This window comes from Tachyglossus aculeatus, chromosome 6 (assembly GCF_015852505.1).
Source record: "Tachyglossus aculeatus isolate mTacAcu1 chromosome 6, mTacAcu1.pri, whole genome shotgun sequence".
Lineage (NCBI taxonomy): Eukaryota > Metazoa > Chordata > Mammalia > Monotremata > Tachyglossidae > Tachyglossus > Tachyglossus aculeatus.
The window spans coordinates 16,395,344-16,417,148 of NC_052071.1; the positions used below are offsets into that span (position 1 = coordinate 16,395,344).

The 21,805-nt window shown below is 51.7% G+C and overlaps 1 protein-coding gene across 1 annotated transcript in view; it reads right to left on the bottom strand.

The window, feature by feature from the left end:
* Window positions 1–1,855: 1,855 nt before the first annotated feature.
* The window catches only part of GAB3 (GRB2 associated binding protein 3), a 46,842-nt gene continuing 26,892 nt past the window's right edge, over window positions 1,856–21,805 (bottom strand). The window contains exons 4-10 of the mRNA XM_038747702.1: window positions 19,209–19,714; window positions 13,786–13,841; window positions 12,096–12,351; window positions 11,111–11,192; window positions 8,939–9,041; window positions 6,750–6,863; window positions 1,856–5,737 (exon numbers count right to left, since the gene is read on the bottom strand). Of these exons, the coding sequence (XP_038603630.1) occupies window positions 5,621–5,737; window positions 6,750–6,863; window positions 8,939–9,041; window positions 11,111–11,192; window positions 12,096–12,351; window positions 13,786–13,841; window positions 19,209–19,714 (1,234 nt within the window). The 3' untranslated portion in view covers window positions 1,856–5,620. The remainder of the gene's footprint in view (window positions 5,738–6,749; window positions 6,864–8,938; window positions 9,042–11,110; window positions 11,193–12,095; window positions 12,352–13,785; window positions 13,842–19,208; window positions 19,715–21,805) is intronic.

Sequence of the window (21,805 nt, forward strand, 5' to 3'; positions counted from 1 at the left end):
GTAAGCGCTTAAAATGAATTGGCCAAAATTCCAGGTGTGGGTGTACCGTATTTTTAAACAGTAGCAAAGCTGTGCATTTGATTTAATTTTGGAACCATTCCTGATGTTTACCTCGTCCTTAACATGCACAGCGATTACTTTTTACTAGAAATGTTTTTACATCACTTCAATTCCAAATTAACAATGGACATTTGGTAAATCCAGTGATTACCTTGTCTTTGGATTAATGAGATGCTTCTACCAGGGGCTTGTGAGGGGGGGTGTCAAATAAATAAATACATAAGCAGTCCCAGCAGCCCTCTCGAGTCTATCTAAGTTGCAAATAGAAAATCCCCGTTGGCTATCTAAGAAGTCAGACCTAGTTGAGGCTTTTAAGACAGAATAGAGTCCGTCAAAGTGGTGTGGCCTAGCGGAAAGAGCACAGGCTTGAAAGTCAGAGGACCTGAGTTCTAATCCAGGATCCACCAGTTGGCCACTGCATGACCTTAGGCAAGTCACTTCTCTGTGCCTCAGTTTTTTCAACTATAAAATGGAGATGAAATGGCCATTCTCCCTCCTATTTAGATTGTAAGCCCTATGCGGGACAGGGGCGGTGTCTGCCCTGTAGCTTCCCCTGACACTTAGTACAGTGGTTGGCCCAAAATACCCAAACATCCTTATTACAATGACGCTTTTTCAATGTCCATTACGAACTCATTCAATCGTATTCATTGAGCAGCAACTGTGTGGGGAGCACTGTACTAAATGCTTGGGATAGTGCAATACAACAAGAAACAGACACATTCCCCGCCCACACTGAGCTAGAGTTGTCCTGTGCATATCAGCAAAGCGGTGTGAACCAGTGACTCCATGCCCAAAAGATGTCTAATTTTAGAGGATCACTTAACCTGCCGCTGGAGGAAACCACGAGTGAACACCCAGCCTGGAGGTAGCCAACGCAAGCAATTTTCCGATTAGATCACTTGTAGCAAGAAGATCAGAGCAAAGTCTTATCCCCATTTATTAGAAAAAAGGGTACAGAGTTCAATGTGCAAACGTATACAATGAACACCACGTTGAAATAAGACGACAGAATTATTACGTCAGCGTTCAACTCTTCCTTCATACAGAGATGGATGCTTTAATGCCTTCCAAACATACATACAAAAAGTTAATGCTTCATTGGCACAAAACAGTCACGGAAAGATACACAAAATTCAACATTTCTGAAAAAATATTCTCGATTCGAAATGTCAGAGTCTCTCCTTATTTTGGTGGCTTTGTAAAAAACCTGAGCATTTCTGCAGAACTGGGAAAATTGGGCTTTATTCCTGTATTCACTCATTCACTCGGATTTATTGAGCACTTACTGTGTGCAGAGCACTGTACTAAGCGCTATCACAGCGTTTGGTGGTCTGTTAATAAATAAACTGCTGAATGGTTTCAAACGGGTGGGGATCCAGACGTATTCCAATTGGGGAACAGGGGGCCGCCTGACCGGGAAAGAGGAAGTGTCTGTATCCGTCGGAAACAGGCAGAGCCAACTTCTCGGTCGTGCGCTGTGGGTTGCGGTTGACACTGTGCTGATCGGATGATTGACTACAATACATCAAATGCCACTGCAGGTCATGTAGAGAAGATATCCATGAAATGTAATTGCTCAGTCATTGCATTGTTGCAAGAGGAAGAAGCAACAGGTTGCATTTTATACTTTAGTGGCATTTGTTAAGCCCTTTCTATGTGCTGCACTAAGCGTTGGAGTAGCTCCAAGCTAATCACAGTGGACATAGTTCATGTCCCATACGGGGCTCACAGTCTTAATCCCCTGAGGTCACTGAGGCCCAGAGAAGTGAAGTGACTTGCCCAAGGTCACCCAGCAGATAAGTGGCCGAGCCAGGATTAGAACCGAGGTCCTTTTGGCTCCCAGGCCCGTGCTCTATCCATAGGTCACGCTCTTTCTCTGTTCACACAGTAGCTGAAGGGTGGCCTCGAAGCCCGCCTTGGACCAGGAATTTCCCACGGGCCTTGGTTATGGGCGAAGGAGCCATTTTTAAAGTTAAACCTCCCCCTCTGCTTTGCTGGATTTTCAACTTGACAGTCCTAATAAATGCCACCCGGTGGAAAGGCACTAGGTGGTGCTAATTTGGAATGGGTTCTCTCCACACATGTGCCAAGGGGAAACCCATAAATTCAGGGGAGGGAAAACGCCGCAATGAAAAATAGCAGATTAGGGACCGTGAGCCCCATCTAGGCGAGGACTGTGTCCTACCTGATTATCTTGTATCTACCCCACCACTTAGTAGGCGCTTACCAAATACCACCACCATCATCATCCCTGTGACCTGGAATCATCCCCTAGCTCGGATGAAGCAGCACCCCAGTTTCCTTTCTCAGAGAAGTGACAGCGGGAGGCGATCGCAGCCGCGGCCCTGGTCGTTCCGGCTCCTCGATGTGGGGTTCAGGTTGGCCCGCGGGAGGCGGGAGGGCAGCTCCCATCAGCCAAAAACAAAAGGATCCACCCCAGCCAGCCTACGGCAAAAACGGCTTTGGATCCGACATGGAACTAAAGCCCTTGGCACGGCAAAGTCTGTTTGGGAAACCCGAACAGAAACACCACGGAACGCTCGTGACGTTTTCCAAGGTGCCAGCAACCAAGCGTGTCCTCGGCAGAGAGAATTACGGACCTCTCCATGGGACCCCAGGGATTCACTGGGCCTCCTGGGGTAAGGGTCCCGCACATGGGAACTCCTTAACGGGGTTTTGCGTTAGTTCCAAAGGGAATAAATACGGACTAGGCGGTGGGTGGCAGAGATCATTTTACAGTCTGCCATGCCGGGGAGTGGGATCCCAGCTCGGGCATGTGGAAATGAGGAATTTCTAACCCCAAGGAACGGCCCGAGTTAGAGCTGGGCGGTGATCTGAGCGTCGCGGGCTTCTCGACCTCAGAGGGTGCTTGGTGACTTTATCAGCAAGGAGCATCTGTGCCTACTGGGTGCCCTGTCCCGCCTTATGAGAGAACAGGAATGCTTGTCTGGGTGTGCCGGTGGGTAACGGGGCACCTAGGACAGGTTTCCCTTAAAAATCCATCCAGCACCCAGTCTCCAGGTTGGGGTACTCGGGAAACCCAGGACTCGGAGGAGGCTTGTCATTTCCACACGCAGTTAAATTCATTCAATCATATTGATTGTTTACTACGTGCAGAGTATTATGTGCACTGTACTGTGTTAAATGAAAAACAGGCCCAGGAGGGAGAAGAAGTTGCCTCATTCTGAGAGCAGGCGGAGGTAGCACAGACATGCCTGTGAAAGTACATGGATCAGAATGTGCCCGGGGATAGCGTGAGCCCTGCAAAGCACAAAGGGAGGGTTGAGTCGGGGCAAGACTTGAAGACCCACTCCATTTCTGACCCGAGTCGGGCAAGGGCCACTGTTGGTGTGACGTGAGCGTGTCGGTGTGGGCATGAGGGGGCCCATCCAAACTCCACATCCGCATCGCGGGACTTACACCATTTATGCCCAGAGGACCGGGAACCCTGCACCTCTGCGCCACTCCCAGTGGAGAAAACAAATTCCGCCTCAAGCTGCGCTGGCTAAATCAGCAGGAACGGCCAGGGAGCTCAACACCTTGAGGTAGGAATGAATGCGGTCTCGGTCAGCTTGGGGAACGGGGACCGAGGATTAAGATGTAGGGCCACAAAGAGGGAGGGGGAAAGGGAGGATGGGGGAAAAGGCAGGAGGACCTCCAACCCCAGAAAAGGGGGAGGCACTTCTTCCACCTAAATACCACTCACTCCCATCTCCATTTCAAGAGTCCACTGACTGACAGCCGGGAGGAAAGCCTAACAGGAGATATTCTGCGGCAGAGGGCAGGTGGTCTTCCTGGAAAAGTCAGGAGACTCGCTCTTCAGAAGACACCAAGTGCGAACTGAGGAGGAGTGCTTGGAAACACAGACTCTGGAGCGGGGCCGGGGTGAGGGAGAGGGAGCGGACCAGCACGCTTGAACACATCGTGAAATAACAACCTTATCAGATCCTGCTCTGATCCAAATTCCCCAATGCCAATGCCAAGGTAAATAAAACGATTTTTCACCCTGCTGAAGTGTTTTCGCCTGCTGTTTGCCAGCAGCCATGTGGTGTTTCCGATATGGCTGCCTCCCTCTGAAGCCCCGTGGGTGACTCTCCCGGAGAGCAACTTGCCGTTTGCCCCTCATTTCACGATGGGCGGCTGCTAAACTGATCCGCTAGGCAACTGTCGCCGGAAATTCCAAGCCCATTCTTCCTTCTGCAGTTCCATGGAAAGCATTTTTGACCCACTGCCAGCCAGGCAGAGACATGCCAAACCCTACCTGGGGCATTTGGGGGTTTCCTTTTGTTGTTTTTTTGTTGTTTCTCTAGACAACAAAGGCTTGTTGGTGGGTGGTTTTCTGAGGCGGGCAGGGAACTACCTCTCTGTGCTGTGAATTTCGCTCCAGAGGGACCCGCCTTTGGAACGGTGGTGTTGGCTACGGCAGAAGCATTTGGGGGCTCGGGGCAGGAGAAGGTCGGAGCGATGGCGAAAGGGAGGCAACGGAAAGGTGTTCTGTAACCACGTGGAAAATGAGGTGCCCTCACTAGATGTTGGCATTCCTTGTCTCGCCCAAAACATCAATCCTGATCTCTTTCACCCCAGATCCCCGGGGGGAAATGGTTTACCCAAATTTGGCCTTTGTTCTGGGGGCTTCTGGGCTCTCCTCCTTTCCCTGCTCTGGGAAATCTTTCCATTATCCCGGAGGATGAATCCCAATAGGTGCCACCTTCCAGATCCTCTCACAGCCTTCTCGGAGGGAGTGTTTCTAGGAAACCTTTCTGTTTTCCTGGAGGAAGGATCCCAATAATTGCCACCTTCCAGATCCTTCCACAGCCTTTCTGGAGGGACCGTTTCTAAGAAATCTTGCCGTTATCCCAGCAGATGGATCCAAAACGGATACCGTCTTCCAGGTCCGTCCACAACCTTCTCAGAGGGAGTGTTTCTAGGAAACCTTTCTGTTATCCCAGTAGCTGCCACCTTCCGGATCCTTCCACAGCCTTCCCGGAGGGACCGTTTCTAAAAAATCTTGCTGTTATCCCAGCAGATGGATCCAAAACGGGTGCCACCTTGCAGATCTTTCCACAACCGTCCCAGAGGGAGTGTTTCTGGGAAACCTTTCCATTATCCCAGTAGATGAATCCCAATAGCTGCTGCCTTCCAGAGCCTTCCACAGCATTCCCGGAGGGAGCGTTTCTATGCCTACCGAGCCCAGTGGGCTGCAGGATACCCTCGACCCTAGGAGGTGTGGCACTCATGGTAGGTGGCACTCGTCGGAAAGGGGGGGGAAGCGTGGCTTGGGACCCCTCGTGCAAATGGGCCACAGGCTGTCCCCTTGAGGGGGCGGAGAATGATGTGTAAATTCCCCAGTCAGTAGTCGTTCATCCATCAGACTTCTCGCATCGAGCAGTCAAAAAATGCTTATCGAGGCCGCCGAGACTGTCCGTTTGTCCTGGCTCTGAAATGACCGTCGCATCCAGCTGCCTCATTAACAGTGCGGTACTAGTGCAAAACAAAAAAAAAAACGAAAAACCAACTCCACCCCAACCATCCCCAGTGAGCCCGGACTCCCTCTCCCTCAGACTTTCGATTGCCTCTCATCGGTCCATTCCTGCTTAGTGTTCTGGAGGGCTTGGGTTTTCTGTTCGTCTACTTGGACGTAGTCCACTCTCTGCTCCTCCGAAAGAAAAGGCTTCTACAAGGGAGGAATGAACAGGTTGGCATTAGAGTGGTGGAAAACTCTTTCTGGCTCCAAGTCCCTCCCCTGACCTCTTCTAACAGCCCCACCCTGTCATGGGTGACGGGGGAAACAGTGTGGCCCAGTGGAAAGAGCACGGGCTTGGGAGTCAGAGGACCTGGGTTCTAATTCTGGCTACACCACTTGCTTGCTGGGAGACCTTGGCGAAGTCACTTCACTTCTCTGCGCTTCAGTTCTCTTGTTCTCCCTCCAGCTTGGCTTAGTGGAAAGAGCACAGGCTTGGGAGTCAGAGGACGTGGGTTCTAATCCCAGCTCCACCACTTATCAGCTGTGTGACTTTGGGCAAATCACGTAACTTCTCTGTGCCTCAGTTACCTCATCTGGAAAATGGGGATTAAGACTGTGAGTCTCTTGTGGGACAACTTGATTATCTTGTATATACCCCACCACTTAGAACAAATGGTATTAACAAATACCACTATTATTATTACTTAGATTGTGAGGCTCATGTGAGACAGGGATCGTGTCCAACTGAATTAACTTGCATCTACCCCAGCGCTTGGACACAGAGTAAGCACTTACATATTATTTAAAAAAAAAAAACTTTCCAAAAACTGTGAAAATTTCCTTTGCTCCAGCGACCTTTGGCGTAAAAGGAATGCGGCACGTACTGGGGCAAGATATGTGCCCCCGAAGACCACCGACATCATGACCCTTCTAGACTGTGAGCTTGTTGTCAGCATGGATTGTCACTGCTTATTGTTGTACTGTACTTTCCCAAGCGCTTAGTACAGTGCTCTGCGCACAGTAAGCACTTAATAAATACAGCTGAACGAATGAATGAATGGTACCCCAATGTAGGGTACAAGCCGGGTCCCCAGTGGACAGGGAAGCCTTGTGGTGGAGAGTGGAGAAGTGTTCCATGTGAAAATATCTCCCTCAGGACCAGAATGGGAGCCTCTACAGGCCTTAAGAGTTGTCAGGAAAACAGACAGGAGGAGAGGTGTACCTTTTGTACAGGGGACGGAGAAGCTGAATTAAAATCCAGTGCTAAGTAGTCCAAGTTGAACTTCTTCGGCCACGGGAAAGCACCGTTGCAAGGGGAGGTCGCTTGCCTGTGCTCCTGTTGGGAAACGCACGATCAGGGGACTCAAGTTAACAATCCCCCACCCACAACAGATTCCTCAGGGCGAGAAGGAGAATCCCTTGGGGAGGACTGACTCTCAGGTGGTCCTAAACCGTAACTACGGCCGGAGGGCTCTGGCCGTCATTCCTCACGGAGAAGAGATGAAAGATGCCCAAACGATCCGTGTACCGAAGATTCCCCCGATCGGGCAATCACAAGGCGTGTTAATTCCCACAGTCCTTTGGTAACTTTTATTTGCTAACAGAGGGTCTCTCAACCATTCTCTCCTTCCTAGGAACCAAATCTATTTTTTTCTTTCTGCTCCCAGGGGACAGGGAGAACAGATGCTTGCTCTAACAAAGGTCTCTGTCGGGAACTGGCCAATAACTGCATCTTGGCCTTGGGCAAGTCACTTAACTTCTCTGTGAATCAGTTACTTCATCTATAAGATGGGGATTCAATAGCTGGTTTTCCTTCCTACTTAATGTGATTCTTTGTGAGACAGGGACTGAGCTTGACCTTATGATCTTGTATCTTCCCCAGTGCTTAGGATATTATTAGAATAATAATAATCATTATTGTTTTTTAGGATTAAACAGTAAGGAGGGCCCCTAGGGTATCTGCATATAATCTGCATCTGATTGACAAACAGATGCACAAAGAATGATGGGGTCCTCTTCTGGGCATCCTCAAGATACAAGGTTATTATTCTTCCCCATAAGTTTGACATTTTTAAAAAAATAAAATAAAATAAAATAAAAATTAATTCTGTTCTTCTCTCGAGCACTCACTAATGTTGACCCAGAATGAGAGGGACACAGTTTGGCCGTGTAATTTAAGACGGAGTAAAACCCCCTTCACTGCTCAGAAACTTCCTCACAGCCACAGTCAACTGACCGTCTGGAAAAGAGGAGTCATTCCTTCGACCTAAATAACATTGGCTCCCATCCCTGTGTCGACAATGGACAACGGACTAACGGGAGGCCTAACAGCGGATGTTCTGTGGGGGGAGCCAGGTGGCCTTCTCAGAAGATCAATTACTTACTGAGCATTTACTGCGTGCAGGGCACTGTACTAAGCACTTGGGAGACTACATCACAACAACAGAAGACGCATTCCATGCCCACGAGGAGTCAGGAGACTCTGTCTCGCCTCAGGAGACATGAGCTCCAAACTGAGGAGGAGTGTTTGGAAACATGGGCTCTGGAGAGGGCGGGGTAGGGAGAGGAAGCTGACCAGTGCACTTGAACACACTGTGAAATAACACCCTTATCAGATCCTGCTCTAATCCAAGTTCCCTCTGGTCGGTGCCAAGGTCCAAAATCTTCCTGGATAAAATGACTTTTCACCCACGCCTTGATGTATTTCCTTGAAAATCCCCTATGCCCACGTTGTTCATCCTCTCTGTGGCGCTAAGGCAGGCCCTACCCGAAATTCCCACATCACCATTCCACCTGGTGCTCTTGACCGGAGCCGGAGCGCCTGGCACGTCCCAGCCGCCCCCTCCCCGGCCGCTGGGGTGCCGACCAAACTCCCAGGAAAGGAAGGAACCGGGGTGGCGGGGGAGGCGGTTTTCCCACGTGGGCTGGCTGAGCCAGGAGCCCCACGGGGCTCTCTGAAACAGGGGTGGCATCTTCGATCAATGCACTTTGTGTGTCTTTTACGGAACTACTCTCAGCACTGTTGGCATTTCACTTCCTACTAGACACTGAACAGAGGACCCTAGTGAGAAGGTGAAAAGCTTTACTGTAATTTCCTTTAACAAGCCTTCCTGTAAATCTCCGCCCAGACCCCGGGCTCTCTTAGAATAGCCCAACAGCATTTGTGTATGAGCAGCTGAAGGCTATGAGGGAGGAAAATAGCTTCATTCACTTATTTATTTATTTGGGGGGGTCAATCAGGCCTTGTGTCTTCAGCTTCGAGCCGTTTGATTCTCTTCCCCCAAACCCCTCCCCGCGAAGGGCAGAGGATGAACGCGAAGGACATGTCTCTTAGGAAACAGCTTGTGAATATTCTGCCCACGTGGAAGAGCAGAATGCCGTGAATGCGGATTGTGTGAAATTCGGGATTACCATTTGAATGTAACTCTCTTCCTCTTCTCCGGAAACCGAACTGGCAAATAATCTCGCTGAATTAATACCGTCTCTCTCCGGAGATATGAAGCTCGTTCGATTGCTGAGAAGGGAGATACAGAGGCGGTCAAGGAAGCGTTTTACAGATGCCCTGAAAACCGGCCAAAGTCTGACAGGGCACATATGGGGGCGGGCGGGGGAGGGTCTTAATCAGAGGCTCCCCGGGGACCACCGATCCCGGCCCACAGACCGTGCCGGGTCCTTTGCAAAGAAGCCAGCCACCCAACCCTCTCCTCAGGCTGGTTTCTTTTCTGGGGGTCCACCTCGAAGCTGGGACCGGGTATTTTTTGGCCGCAACCTAAAGCCCCGAGCTGCGTCGGATGTCTCCGACGAGACAGACGTCCCGCAGCTGTTGGGATGGATGGAGCGGCCATCTGGTTTCTGAGGCTGAGGTGAAGTCATCGGCTTCCCCCGCAGCCCTCCCGATCCACCTTTCCCTCCTGCAACCCCAGCAAACTGACCCGGGGCCCGGGACCTTTGCCCTGTGGCCGCACTCTCCAGTCCTCCAAGAGTTGAGTAGTGCTAGTGATGACAGTATTCATTACAGAATTTGCTGTGTGCACAGCACTGTACTAAGCACTGGGAGAGAGTACACAGGAGGTATTAGATAAGGTCCCTGCTTGAAGGGGGGTTCACAATCTAAGAGTATAAGTGAGGAGAAGGGAAGTGGGGCTCAGAATAATGAAAAAGAATGAAAGAATTAGTGGCTCTCTCTTTACTGTACTTCGAATCTGCAAACAAGCCATCCACACTATTTAGCCTGGGTTGCAGCATGGTGTAGTGCATACAGCACAGGCCCAGGAGTCAGAAGGTCCTGGGTACTAATCCCGACTCTGCCACTTGTCTCCTCTGTCACCTTGGGCAAGTCATTTTACTTCTCTGGGCCTGAGTGACCTCATCTGTAAAATGGGGATAGAGACTGTGAGTCCCATGTGGGACAGGGACTGTGTCCAACCCAATTTGCTTGTATCCACCCAGCACTTAATACAGTGCCTGGCAAAGAGTAAGCGCTTAACAGATACCATTACTATAATTACTATTGACACCGCTCAAGTTGTTAGGCAAGTCATTCCAGGGAAGTGGTTGGGTTCAGAAGGCAGGTTCTCCAGGAAGAAAGCCTTGGCATTTTCAACAGGATCCTCCCACCACCTTCTTCTCACTGCTGCTACTGCTACTTTTCACCTCCCCCCGCCCCCCACCCTGCCCCTGCCTTGGTTTTGGTCTTGGGAGTCTGCAGCCTGGGAGCCCTGTCCATCAGTGACTCAATCAATCCATCCATCCCACAGGGAGCCCTACGGGAGATGCACTGCCAGAAGGGTCTCACGATCAGGTCAGGAGGGGTCACAGGTGCTCATCTTTCCAAACTTGTGGCCTCCTTGGGAGCCAGGTGAGGTTGTGGGTGTGCTTATGAAGTTAACTGTCCCTACCACGCTATCTCTGAGGCAAGAGGAGAGACTCAGATTCTTACCTGGAGAGCGTGGTGGAGAAGGGATTAATGCTATGGAGGTGATTCAGTTGGGAACGGCAGTGGAGGGAGCAGGTAGCCATTGCATCTGCCTGTCCTTTACCATTTGGGTCTCAATGAAGGTTGTGGGGTGAAGGAGGGATTCCTGACAATCCTGAAACAACCACTCCCCTGGAAGGTCTGCCCTGGATCCTCAGGTCTGCTTTGAGCCACAGCCCTCTGGCAACCACTGCCCAAAGCACTCAGGGCTTGGCATTCGTCCCCTCCGCTGGCTTCGGGATGAACCGAACCCCACGCGGCTGGGTCCCCTGACTGAGGAAGAACTCCGCGAGCCGGCTCTCTTGTCTTTCTGGGGTCACCCCCTGTCCTCGGAAGGGCAGGCTTTGAGCCGTGAGAGCTGACCTCATGGAAAAGTCCATCTTTAGATGGGAGTCTCTGTGTGTGAGTGCGTGTATGTGTACATTTGTGTATGCGCAACGAGTGAAGGAAAGGGGTCGTGACTCCTGAAAGAAATCCCATGGAATGTGAGTGGAACTTTCGCCTGAGGAATCTACCAACAGAATGTCGTTTGTGGAAGCGGAGATGCTATTCGTGTCAGTCTCCCCGGCGCAGTTGTTGAAAGACATCAGCATCCATCAGTGACTTACTAAGGCACGGTCCAGGTCCTAGCCAAGGCGGCGTGTTCCCGGATGGTAGACAGGTTCCTCAGGTCCAGCGGGGGTGGGCGTGCTAGGAGGAGACGATGGAAACTGAAATCGGGCACTCTCGGTTTCCCAGGGGTGGTGGGCCCCTGGTTGCCACAGATAACGCAAAACACTTCATCTCAGTTTCCACCTCACAAAATCTAGAACTGGGCTGGCGAGCAAAGAGGTGAGCTTCATAATTCTTCCCCTCTCCGGATGGTGCCAGTGAACTGGGCCGAAGAGGGGGAGAATCAGTCAAGATTCTGGGTAACCACCTTCTTGGAAAAATCGGGGTCCATGGGATGGCTCCGTGGAGTTGGAGAAAACAAAGTAGGGGAGGCTTGAGTTTACTGGAGATCCCCCTCTTAATCTATCATATTTATTGAATGCCTAGTGGGTACAGAGCGCTACACTAAGTTCTTGGGAGAGTAATAATAATAATAATGGCATTTATTAAGCACTTACTATGTGCAAAGCACTGTTCTAAGCGCTGGGGAGATTACACGGTTAACAGGTTGTCCCACGGGGGGCTCACAGTCTTAATCCTCATTTTACAGATGAGGTAACTGAGGCCCAGAGAAGTTAAGCGACTTGCCCAAAGTCACACAGCTGACACTTGTCGGAGCCGGGGTTTGAACCCATGACCTCTGACTCCAAAGCCCATTCTCTTTCCACTGAGCCACTCCGCTTCTCTATATACTATACAATACAATATACTATACAATATAACAGAGTTGGCAGCCACGTTCCCCGCCCACACAGCCAAAAGCGTTCAATTGGGGTCCCACCCCATCTCGCCTCACTCATCTCCTACCACAGGCCAGCCCGGACGCTTGTGGGCCAAGTTGCCCCGATGTGCGTGTTTAAGCCACAACAACTCCCGGGCTCCCTGCCCCGGCTTGCCCATTTGGAAACGCCAGCTGGGCACCACCCTCTCCCCTGCGCTTACACTTCCGGCGAGGCTTGAGGTCTCGGTTGACCGGGGGGGGCTCCATGTCCTTGGGGAGGCTGGGCAGGGGACTGGAGAGCTTCTCGATGCTGACCACGGGGAAGGTGAAAACGGAGGATCCGGGGCTCATGGGGATGTAGCCGTCGGGGTTGCAGTCCAGGCCCGGCACGGGGGACGAGGCACTGGGGTGCATGGGGACATAACTGTCTTCCGAGCTGTCCGACGTGGACGAGTACAGCGGGGTGAATCTGCACGGCTGTGAGGGGAATAAAGAAGGCGCTCGGAATACCCGCCGGCTCGTGGTTGCGGGAGAAAAGGAGTTCATGGTTAGGGGACAAACCCAGATATGGGCGTGCCTGTCTGCACACACATTTTGCCAGAAAAGAGCACCCGAGCTCAAGAGCAACGAAGCGCTCGAGCAGCGCGTTAGGCTGAGAGGTTAACTGATAATTATGGTATTCTGTTAAGCGTTTACTATATGCCAACCACTGTTCTAAGCACCCACCACAGAACACTGGAACTGGCTGGAAAAAGCAGGGGACCAGGAGACCATCTGCAAACCCGATTGGCACTGGCACCCCAAAGGCCAGTTTGACGTGACCGGCCAGCGTGGCCCCATCACAGAGCTGAGGTCGGTGTCCTTCCCCGAGTGCAGCTGGGATCGGAGTCGGGGGCAGGGGGCGGACAGCCAGGCGTGAGGAGCACCCCCCTAACTGGGAGTCAGGAACCCAGGCGTGACCGTGGGACAGGCTACAAACGCCGGAGGCAGCCCGATGGCTGGTGGGTCGGGGGCTCCTCCCAGCAGCTGACGGGGGACGTCCCATGCCTGTGGTCGAGGCGATTGGGTTTGACCGAGCCACAGTCTGCCTCTCCCCCCAGCCGCCGGGAGCGCGTCGGCAGTGAAGAGGACTCACTGCGGAGGGGATGACCAAGATGCGGCTTGGGTGGGCATCTGGGAACCAAGGGGGAGGGTCTCTGAGCCTGGAGGGTCTTACAAGGGTGGCAGCCTGGATTGAGGCCCAAGTTCTGGGTGCTGGCGAGGATGTGGAGCTCTTCCCAAGGAGCCCTTGGGGATTTCATGCCATTTCTGCACCTGTAGTGCCCTGAACGTAGGATTCCCATCCTGCTCTGCGGGGCACAGTTCCATGCTGCCCCGCTGGGCTACGGCCTGGCAGTGCCAGTGGGAGGAGGTGCTACTGCAAATGGTGCCTGGGTCCCGTCATCTGCTATACACGGTCCCGCTCTCTCTCCCTTCCCCCAAAGACGCTGTTGTTGCCCAGATTGGAGGCCGAGAGTGGAAGGGGGTATGTGTGTATGGCACAGGGTGGGAGCTGCGTACCTGCCGGGGGTGCCCACATGCGCTCCACTATACACCCGTTCCTCCTAAAGGGAAAAGGAAGCACCCAGACATCTCCCGCAATGGGGACAAAGGTGCCCCCTTGCCTACCTCCTTCCACCCACTTGCCATATTGCAGTTGTGCTCTGCAGGGGGGAGAGGAGCAGTGACAGGGTCCAGGCTGAGGGAGAGTCTGGCACCACGTGGCAGAGGGAGGGAGGGATGGCTGAGGGAAGGGGAGGGAGCGGGAAGCCCCGACAGGCCTCACAAAGACGCCCTGGCAAAAATGAGGAACTCATTTTAGGAGAGCCACTTGGACTTATCTGGATTCCACGATCTAAGAAATCCACTTACCAGGTTTAAACTTAGCCTCTTGTCTCGACTTCTTAAGCAACTGCCTTCCAGATCAGCTGTAAAAGAACCAGTGTTGGTTAGGGAGGTCAAACAGGCCTCTACAAACCTCTTCGACTACAAGATACAAGTCAGTGTGTTACTGTGAGCCAGATATGACCCTGGTGCGGAGTTCAAGTCACCAGAATGTGGGGGAACAACCCTGACTCTGAGTTCAACTCATGGGAATGGGCGGGTTTATTATTATTATTATTGCTACTAATAATGATATTTGTTAAGCACTTACTATGTGTCAAGCACCGTTCTAAGCACTGCGGTAGATACAATCAGGTTGGACACAGTCCCTGTCCCATAGGGGGTCACAGTCTTAATCCCCATTTCACAGATGAGGGAACTGAGGCACAGAGAAGTTAAGTGACTTGCCTAAGGTCACACAGCAGACCAGTGGCAGAGCCGGAATTAGAACCTAGGTCCTTCTGACCACGGAGCTGCAGAAGACTGCCTAGAGATGCCAGAAACTGGAAGGCTTGACTTGACTGAAACTCCCACCCTCCAATATATTCTAATACATATAATATATGTAATATATAAAAACTCCTCTGTTGTATACTTTCCTTCCTCCCCCACTGTGCTCTCTCTCTCTCTCTCTCTCTCTCTCTCTCTCTCTCTCTCTCAACATCACCACCACCAGGAAAGCTCACTGCGTTCCTATGAAAAACCTTTTGAACCTTTTTCAAAAGGAAGTAGAGGCAGAGCCAATTCCACAGTGGAGCCTGATGGAGGACGGGGGAGTGAAAAAGGCCAGGAGGTCCCGTGTGGAGGTAGGTGGGATCCAAGTTGGCTGAAAAGCCAAGCACGGAAACGAGTGGTTTCCCCACAAGCCGCCTACGTGGCCCCGCTTAGGAAGCAAAAGAGCAGCAGTGGACCGAGGCGTCAATTACCTCACGACAGGACGGCTTTCCAAAACGTGCACATCGCACCTGCTCCTTAAAGGTTGGCCTGAAATCTGGGAACCCGATGAACCGCACTAAAAGAGCTACCTGATCCGCTGAATTAATCACAGGCCAAAATGGGTGGTGGGGGACTTAGGGCGCCTGTATGCTGTCTTGGGGCCAAGCCGCTTCCTGAAACTGGGAGGTTATTTCTCACCCGAGGCGATGCTGGGGAAACGGGGGCTAAGTTGTCGGTTTCTTGAGGCAGTGAGGTATTTCTCACCCGAGGCAGTCCTTGGGAAATGGGCCGGGCAGGGTGGGTGAGTGGGTTGAGACTTTCAGATAAATGGAGGAAGGGCGGACCAGCATCTTGGCCAAGCTGAGAGATAGCTGAGAGATGGAGCAGTTGCAGGGAAATGGGCCGGGCAGGGTGGGTGAGTGGGTTGAGAATTTCAAATAAATGGAGGAAGGGAGGACCAGCAACTTGGCCAAGCTGAGAGATGGAGCAGTTGCAGATGACAGAGGGTGCAGGTGCTGCTGGGGGTGGGAGACTGGTTCGGTAGTTCCAGGGGAGAGAGCAGCTTTCCTTCTATTTCAAAGGACAGACCAGATGGCTCTCCAGTTGGGTCCCAGTTGGGGGCTTCTCCAAACCACATGCTCATTCATTCATTCAATCAATCGTATTTATTGAGCGTTTACTGTGTGCACAGCCTGTGCTAAGTGCTTGGAAAGTACAATTTCAATTGTACTTGGAAAGTACAATAAGGAGAGACAATCCCTGCGCACACCGGGCTTACATGTTCCGACTGGGATTGTCCAGGCAGCTCCTATGAACGAACCGAAACTTGGCCGCGGCAGGCTCTCGGTTTTGAGGGTTGAGGAGGCCACTGGCCATCTGGGCTATGATCCTAAATGTAGCCATGCCCATTGCCCCCGCGGCCTTATGGGATCGCAAGCCCATCCAGACAAACTGGAGACAAACTGCTTGTGTACTTGTTTTGTTGTCTCTCTCCCCCTTCTAGATTGTGAGCCCGTTGTTGGGTAGGGATTGTCTCTATCTGTTGTCCAATTGTACTTTCCAAGCACTTAGTACAGTGCTCTGCACACAGTAAGCACTTAATAAATACAACTGAGTGAATGAATGAATGAATGAGAGTAAGATGCTTGGCTAAGTTTTCAAGCAGTGAGGCCTAATGGATAGAGCCCGGGACTGGGAGTCAGAGGGACCCAGGTTCTAATCCCGTCTCTGCTTCCTGTCTACTGGGTAACCTCGGGCAATTCACTTCACCTCTCTGGGTCTCAGTTACTTCATCTGTGAAATGGGGATTAAGACCATGAGTCCTTTGTGGGATAGGGACTATGCCCAACCTGATTTAGCTGGTATCTACTCCAGTGCTGAGTAGAGTGCCTGGTACAGAGTAAGCACAAAACAAATGCCATGAAAAAAACCCACAGATGGATGGGTCAATGAGTGCGATTCTTTCGCTTGCTTTCCACCGTGCCTCCTTTCCTCCCTCTTTCCCCTTTTTCCCTTGTCTTTCCTGATTTCTCCCCGAGATTCTGGCAGAAGCGGAATTAGAACCCAGGTCCTTCTGAACACAGAGCTGCAGGAGATTGCCTAGAGATGCCAGGAACCAGAAGGCTGGACTTGACTGAAACTCCCACCCTCCAATATATTCTAATATATATATGTAATATATAAAAACTCCTCTGTCGGATATTTTCACGTCACTTCTCTGGGCCTCAGTTCCCGCATCTGTAAAATGGGGATTAAGACTGGGAGCCCCGTTTGGAACAGGGACTGTGTTTTACTGGATTATGCTCTCCCTCCCTCTCTCCCTCCCTCCCTCTGTCTCTCTCTGTCTCTCTCTCTCCTCAAACCTGGAGCAACCATCCTGGGGAGGACAATCAAAGACTGTGAGCCCGTTGTTGGGTAGGGACCGTCTCTATATGTTGCCGACTTGTAGTTCCCAAGCGCTTAGTACAGTAAGCGCTCAATAAATACGATTGAATGAATGAATGCATGAACCCAGATCACTGGAATTGGGGACTTGGGCCATCGTACGGGTTTCCACAGAAATGGCCAACCCAACTGAGTCCAGTCTCCTCAGACCCCTGTCTACCATTCATTCATTCATTCAATCGTATTTATTGAGCGCTTACTGTGTGCACAGCACTGTACTAAGCGCTTGGGAAGTACAAGTTTGCAACATATAGAGACAGCCCCTACCCAACAGCAGGCTCAGGCAGTAACTTTCAAGGGGATGGGGAGGGATGTCTTGTCTGGTTACGGGGTTAGATGACACCCCAAAACCAAGGGCCCCGGAGTGGTCACCCCCTGTTTTCCGCACCCTAGGGCTTTCAAGCCCCCTGGGGCGAGGTGTGGTGACCCCAAGGGACAAAGTGGAGCCCAGTGGCAGCTGCTGTCTGCTATGGCCGAGGTTAATAACTTGTTGCTGCCTCCTGCCAGGCAGACAAAGGAGTGCAACCCATCGCCCTAGAGCCCGGGCTTGGGAGTCAGAGGTCATGGGTTCGAATCCCTGCTCCGCCGCTTGTCAGCTGTGTGACTTTGGGCAAGTCACTTCACTTCTCTGTTCCTCAGTTACCTCATCTGGAAAATGGGGATGAAGACTGTGAGCCCCGGATGGGACAATCTGATCGCCTTGTATCCACCCCAGCGCTTAGAACAGTGCTTTGCACATAGTTAGCGCTTAACAAATGCCGTTATTATTATTATTATTACTCCAACACTTCTACTCCCATTGGGGCGGGGAAAAGATTAATGCTCCTAAAATGCCATGAAGCCCATGTGAGGGGTGAGGAAGAAGAATAATAATGGCATTGAGTAAGCGCTCACTATGTGCAAAGCACTGTTCTAAGCACTGGTGCAGATACAAGGTGATTGGGGTGTCCCACGTGGGGCTCACAGTCTTAATCCCCATTTTACAGATGAGCTAACTGAGGCATAGAGACGTTAAATGACTTGCCCAAAGTCACACTGCTAAGTGGCGGAGTCGGGATTTGAACGCATAACCTCTGACTCCAAAGCCCGGGCTCTTTCCACTGAGCCACGCTGCCTCTCTGAAGGGGTCTCCACTTTCCCCCAACATTCCCTGTCCTCCCATTAGGGGCCACAGGCAGCTGCAACTGACGATTACAAATTTGGAAGCAGAGTGGCCTAGGGGATGGCGCCAGGCCTGGCAGTCAGAAGGACCTGGGTTCTAATCCCAGCTCCCCTGCTTGTCAGCTGGGTGACCTTGGGCCATTCATCTCTGGGCCTCAGTTCCTGCATCTGTAAAATGGGGATTAAGACTGTTAGCCCCATGTGGAACAGGGACTGTGTCTTACCGGATCAGCTTGTATCTACCCCGGTGTTTAGAACCGTGCCTGGCACAGAGTAAGCGCTTACCGAACACTATATAAAAAAACAACAACAAAAGAACCAGAAACAACCACTACGGAATAATGTTTGCAGCTGCGGCTGGGTTGTGCCAAGAACCACTGGCCTTGCAGAGAATGAGCTGGGGGTGGCGGCTGCAGGCTCTGACTTTGAATTGTCAGTAGATGGGGAGCCTTCCAACCTCGCTGACCCCCGTCCCGGCAGGGGGTGGCCTTGGTACACTGCTCTGCATGCAGTAAACACTCAATAAGTACCACTGACGGACTGCTGGAGGGACCTTGAAGGTACTGCCCTAATACCACATGCATCTGAGGGCATTTGAAAGAGTGGACACTGCAGGCTTCCTGTTTTCATTCGTTCATTCAACTGTATTTACTGAGCGCTTACTGTGTGCAGAGCACTGTACTATTTTCCTGAACCCCTTTCTGTGGATGGCTCCACTATGTCTTCTCCTTATTCTGTATCTTTCCCTTCTTCCTTGAAGGCCCTCATTTCCTCTTTCTCCACTCCCTTCTGCCTCTCCCTTGCACTGGGATTCACCTCCCCGTCAGTCCCACGGTGCTTATGTGTATAGCCGTGATGTATTTATATTAAATACAGTCTCCCTCTCTAGACTGTAAGCTCATTGTGAGCAGGGAACATGTCTACTAACTCAGTTATACTGTACTCTTCCAACTGGGTTGGACACAGTCCCCATCCCATGTGGGGCTCACTGTCTCAATTACCATTTTACGGATGAGGTAACTGAGGCCCAGAGAAGTGGAGTGACTTGCCCAGTCACAGAGCAGACAAGTGGGGAGACAGGTTTAGAACCCAATACCTTCTCTCAGGCCCATGCTCTATCCACTAATAATTATGTATTTGTTCAGCACTTATACTATGTGCCGGGCACCGTACTAAGCACTACACCATGCTGCTTCTCTGTACTCTCGCAAGTGCTCGATACAGTGCTCTGCACATAGTAAATGCTCAGTAAACCCATCTGATGGACTGACTGAGTGACTTCAGAAGCGCCCTAAAGGCCAGAGATGGTCATGAGGCCCCCAACCTGGAGAGGGTGGGGAGAGTGAGTCAGAAGGAGGAGGGCGACTTACCTCTCCAGTTCTTCATGGCATCTAAACTGGACAGGGAGATTCTTCTGGGTACCACGGTGCCCTTGAGACCCCTGCTGCCCGCCCCGTGCCCATTCTGCAGGAGCTGCTCTTCCTGGCGCCGTTCAGAGAAGTGGCTGGGCTTGGGGGGTCGCGGCGGCGGGGTGTTGCACATGACGTCCAGCTCTGTCACTCCGTAGGGCAACTTGGCCTGGCTCTTCTCCCCCTGAAAGGTGGGGGTCAGAGGCGGGACCAGCGACGGGGAGGAGGGCGAGAAGTCGCCGGGCGGTCCGCTGGCGTCTAGAGTCCGGGCCGGGGCCGGGTGAGCCCCGGGGGGGGCCGCGTCCGGGAGGCCGTTGCCGCTGCCCGGCGGGGGCGGCAGGGTTAGGGCCGGCTGGCACGGCAGGGGGTCGACGAAAACGTCGTCTGAGGAAGTCTGCTCCAAGGATCGGTCGGAGTTGGACCAGCTGTCGCACCGGATGGGGGCCCCGAGGGAAGGGAATTCCATTCTAGAACGACAAGAGACACACCCGTGTGGGCGACGGGGCGGGAGTCGGAAACGCCCGGATCCCAGCGGCTTGGCCTAAAGGACGGAGCGCGGGCCTGGGAGTTGGAAGGATTTGGGATCTGAACCCAACTCCGCCACTCGTCTGCTGTGGGACCTTGCGGGAGTCACTTCATTCCTCTGGGCCTCAGTGACCTCATCTGTAAAGTGGGGATTGAGACTGTGAGCCCCACGTGGGGCAGGGAGTGTGTCCAACCTGATCAGCTTCTATCTACTCCCGTGCTTACTACAGCGGCTGGCATGAAATAAGCAATTAACAAATGCAATACTGATAATAAAAATAGCTTGTTGTCTACCAACATTGTCGAACCCAGGTCTCTTGAGTCCCAGGCTCGTGCTCTTCCCACTTAGGCTATGCTGCTTTAAAATGAACGGTTCGGTGGACAGATGTACTCTGTCTATGCTTATCCATTTGTTTTTTAGCTTGTTGTTGTCTCTTGATTCCTCTCCGCCTTCCTGCTAATTACACAGAGGATGAAGAGGGAAGCCACATTCACCGACTCTGCTTTTACTCCCGTAAGTGACCAGTAGACAAAGTGTGCCCCCGGTAGTCTTAGACAGGGAACTTAGCGATTTCTACAGGAATGCACTTGCCCTTCCTTGGAGCTGGCTGGCCCCAGTTTCCTTAGGTGTAGTAGTAGTAATTGTATTTATTAAGCGCTTACTGCATGCAGAGCAATGTATTTAGCCAACTCTGTTATATGGAACTCTCCCTAGTGCTTAGTACAATTCTCTGCACACAGTAAGTGCTCAATGAATGTGCTTGATTGACTGACTGGGAGAATACCCAGGGGAATAGACAGAGTCCCTGCACTTCTTGGGGCTGGGAATGAGAGTAAATGGGGTCCCCTCTCACCATCACCCTCACCTCCATAGTTACCACCACCACCACCACCATCATCATCATCATCAGTGGTATGTATTGAGCACTTACTGTGTTGCAGAGCATGGCACTAAGAGCTTGGAAGAGTACAATCCAACAGAGTTGGACACATTTCCTGCCCTCCACCAGCTCTTAAAGTGTGCAAGGTACCATGGAGTGAGCTTGGGGCAGGGAGAGCCCAAAGGATTATCCTGAGGCCACAGTTGGCTCAATGCTCCTGTCCAGTTTTGCTGCCTCCACAAGCGTGCAGCGTGCTCCTTTCCCAGTACAGCCAGGGCTATTTTCCCTAAGAGCACTGGTTCTGGCAGTGATGGTGGTAGGTGACAGGAAGGAGAGGGGGAGGGAAGGGGGCTAGTCCTGGGGCAGATTCCCCTTTAGCCCGATGGCTAACAGCAGCCCCACTTGTCCTCAAGTAGTTTTCAGTTCTTTGCTTACAGCCCCAGGGCCAGCTCCTCTCCCTCTGGACTGAGTTTCAATCCATCCATGGTATTTATTGATCACTTACTGTGTACAGAGCACTAAACTAATTGCCTGGGAGAGTCTGATGTAACCGAGTTTGTAGACACCTTCCACGCCCATAATAATAATAATAATAATAATAATAATAATAATAATGGTATTTGTTAAGCACTTACTATGTGCAAAGCACTGTTCTAAGCACTGGGAGGAAATAAGGTGATCAGGTTGTCCCACGTGGGGCTCACAGTTTTAATCCCCATTTTACAGATGAGGTAACTGAGGCACAGAGAAGTTAAGTGGCTTGCCCAAAGTCACACAGCTGATAATTGCTGGAGCTGGGATTTGAACCTATGGCCTCTGACTCCAAAGCCCGGGCTCTTTCCACTGAGCAACGCTGCTTCTCTTGGGGGATTACAATAAATGCCGAACAGGGCCGAGATAATAATAATAAAAATAATATTAATAATGGTATTTGTTAAGCACTAACTGTTCCAAGTGCTGGGGCAGATATGAGTTAATCAGGCTGGATGCAGTCCCTGTCCCATATGGGGCTCACACTCCTAATCCCCACTTTACAGATGAGGTAACTGAGGCCCAGAGAAGAGAAGTGACTTGCCCAAAGGCATACAGCAGATGAAGGACTCCCGGACCCATGCTCCATCCACTAAGCCACGCTGCTTCTCATAGGTGTTT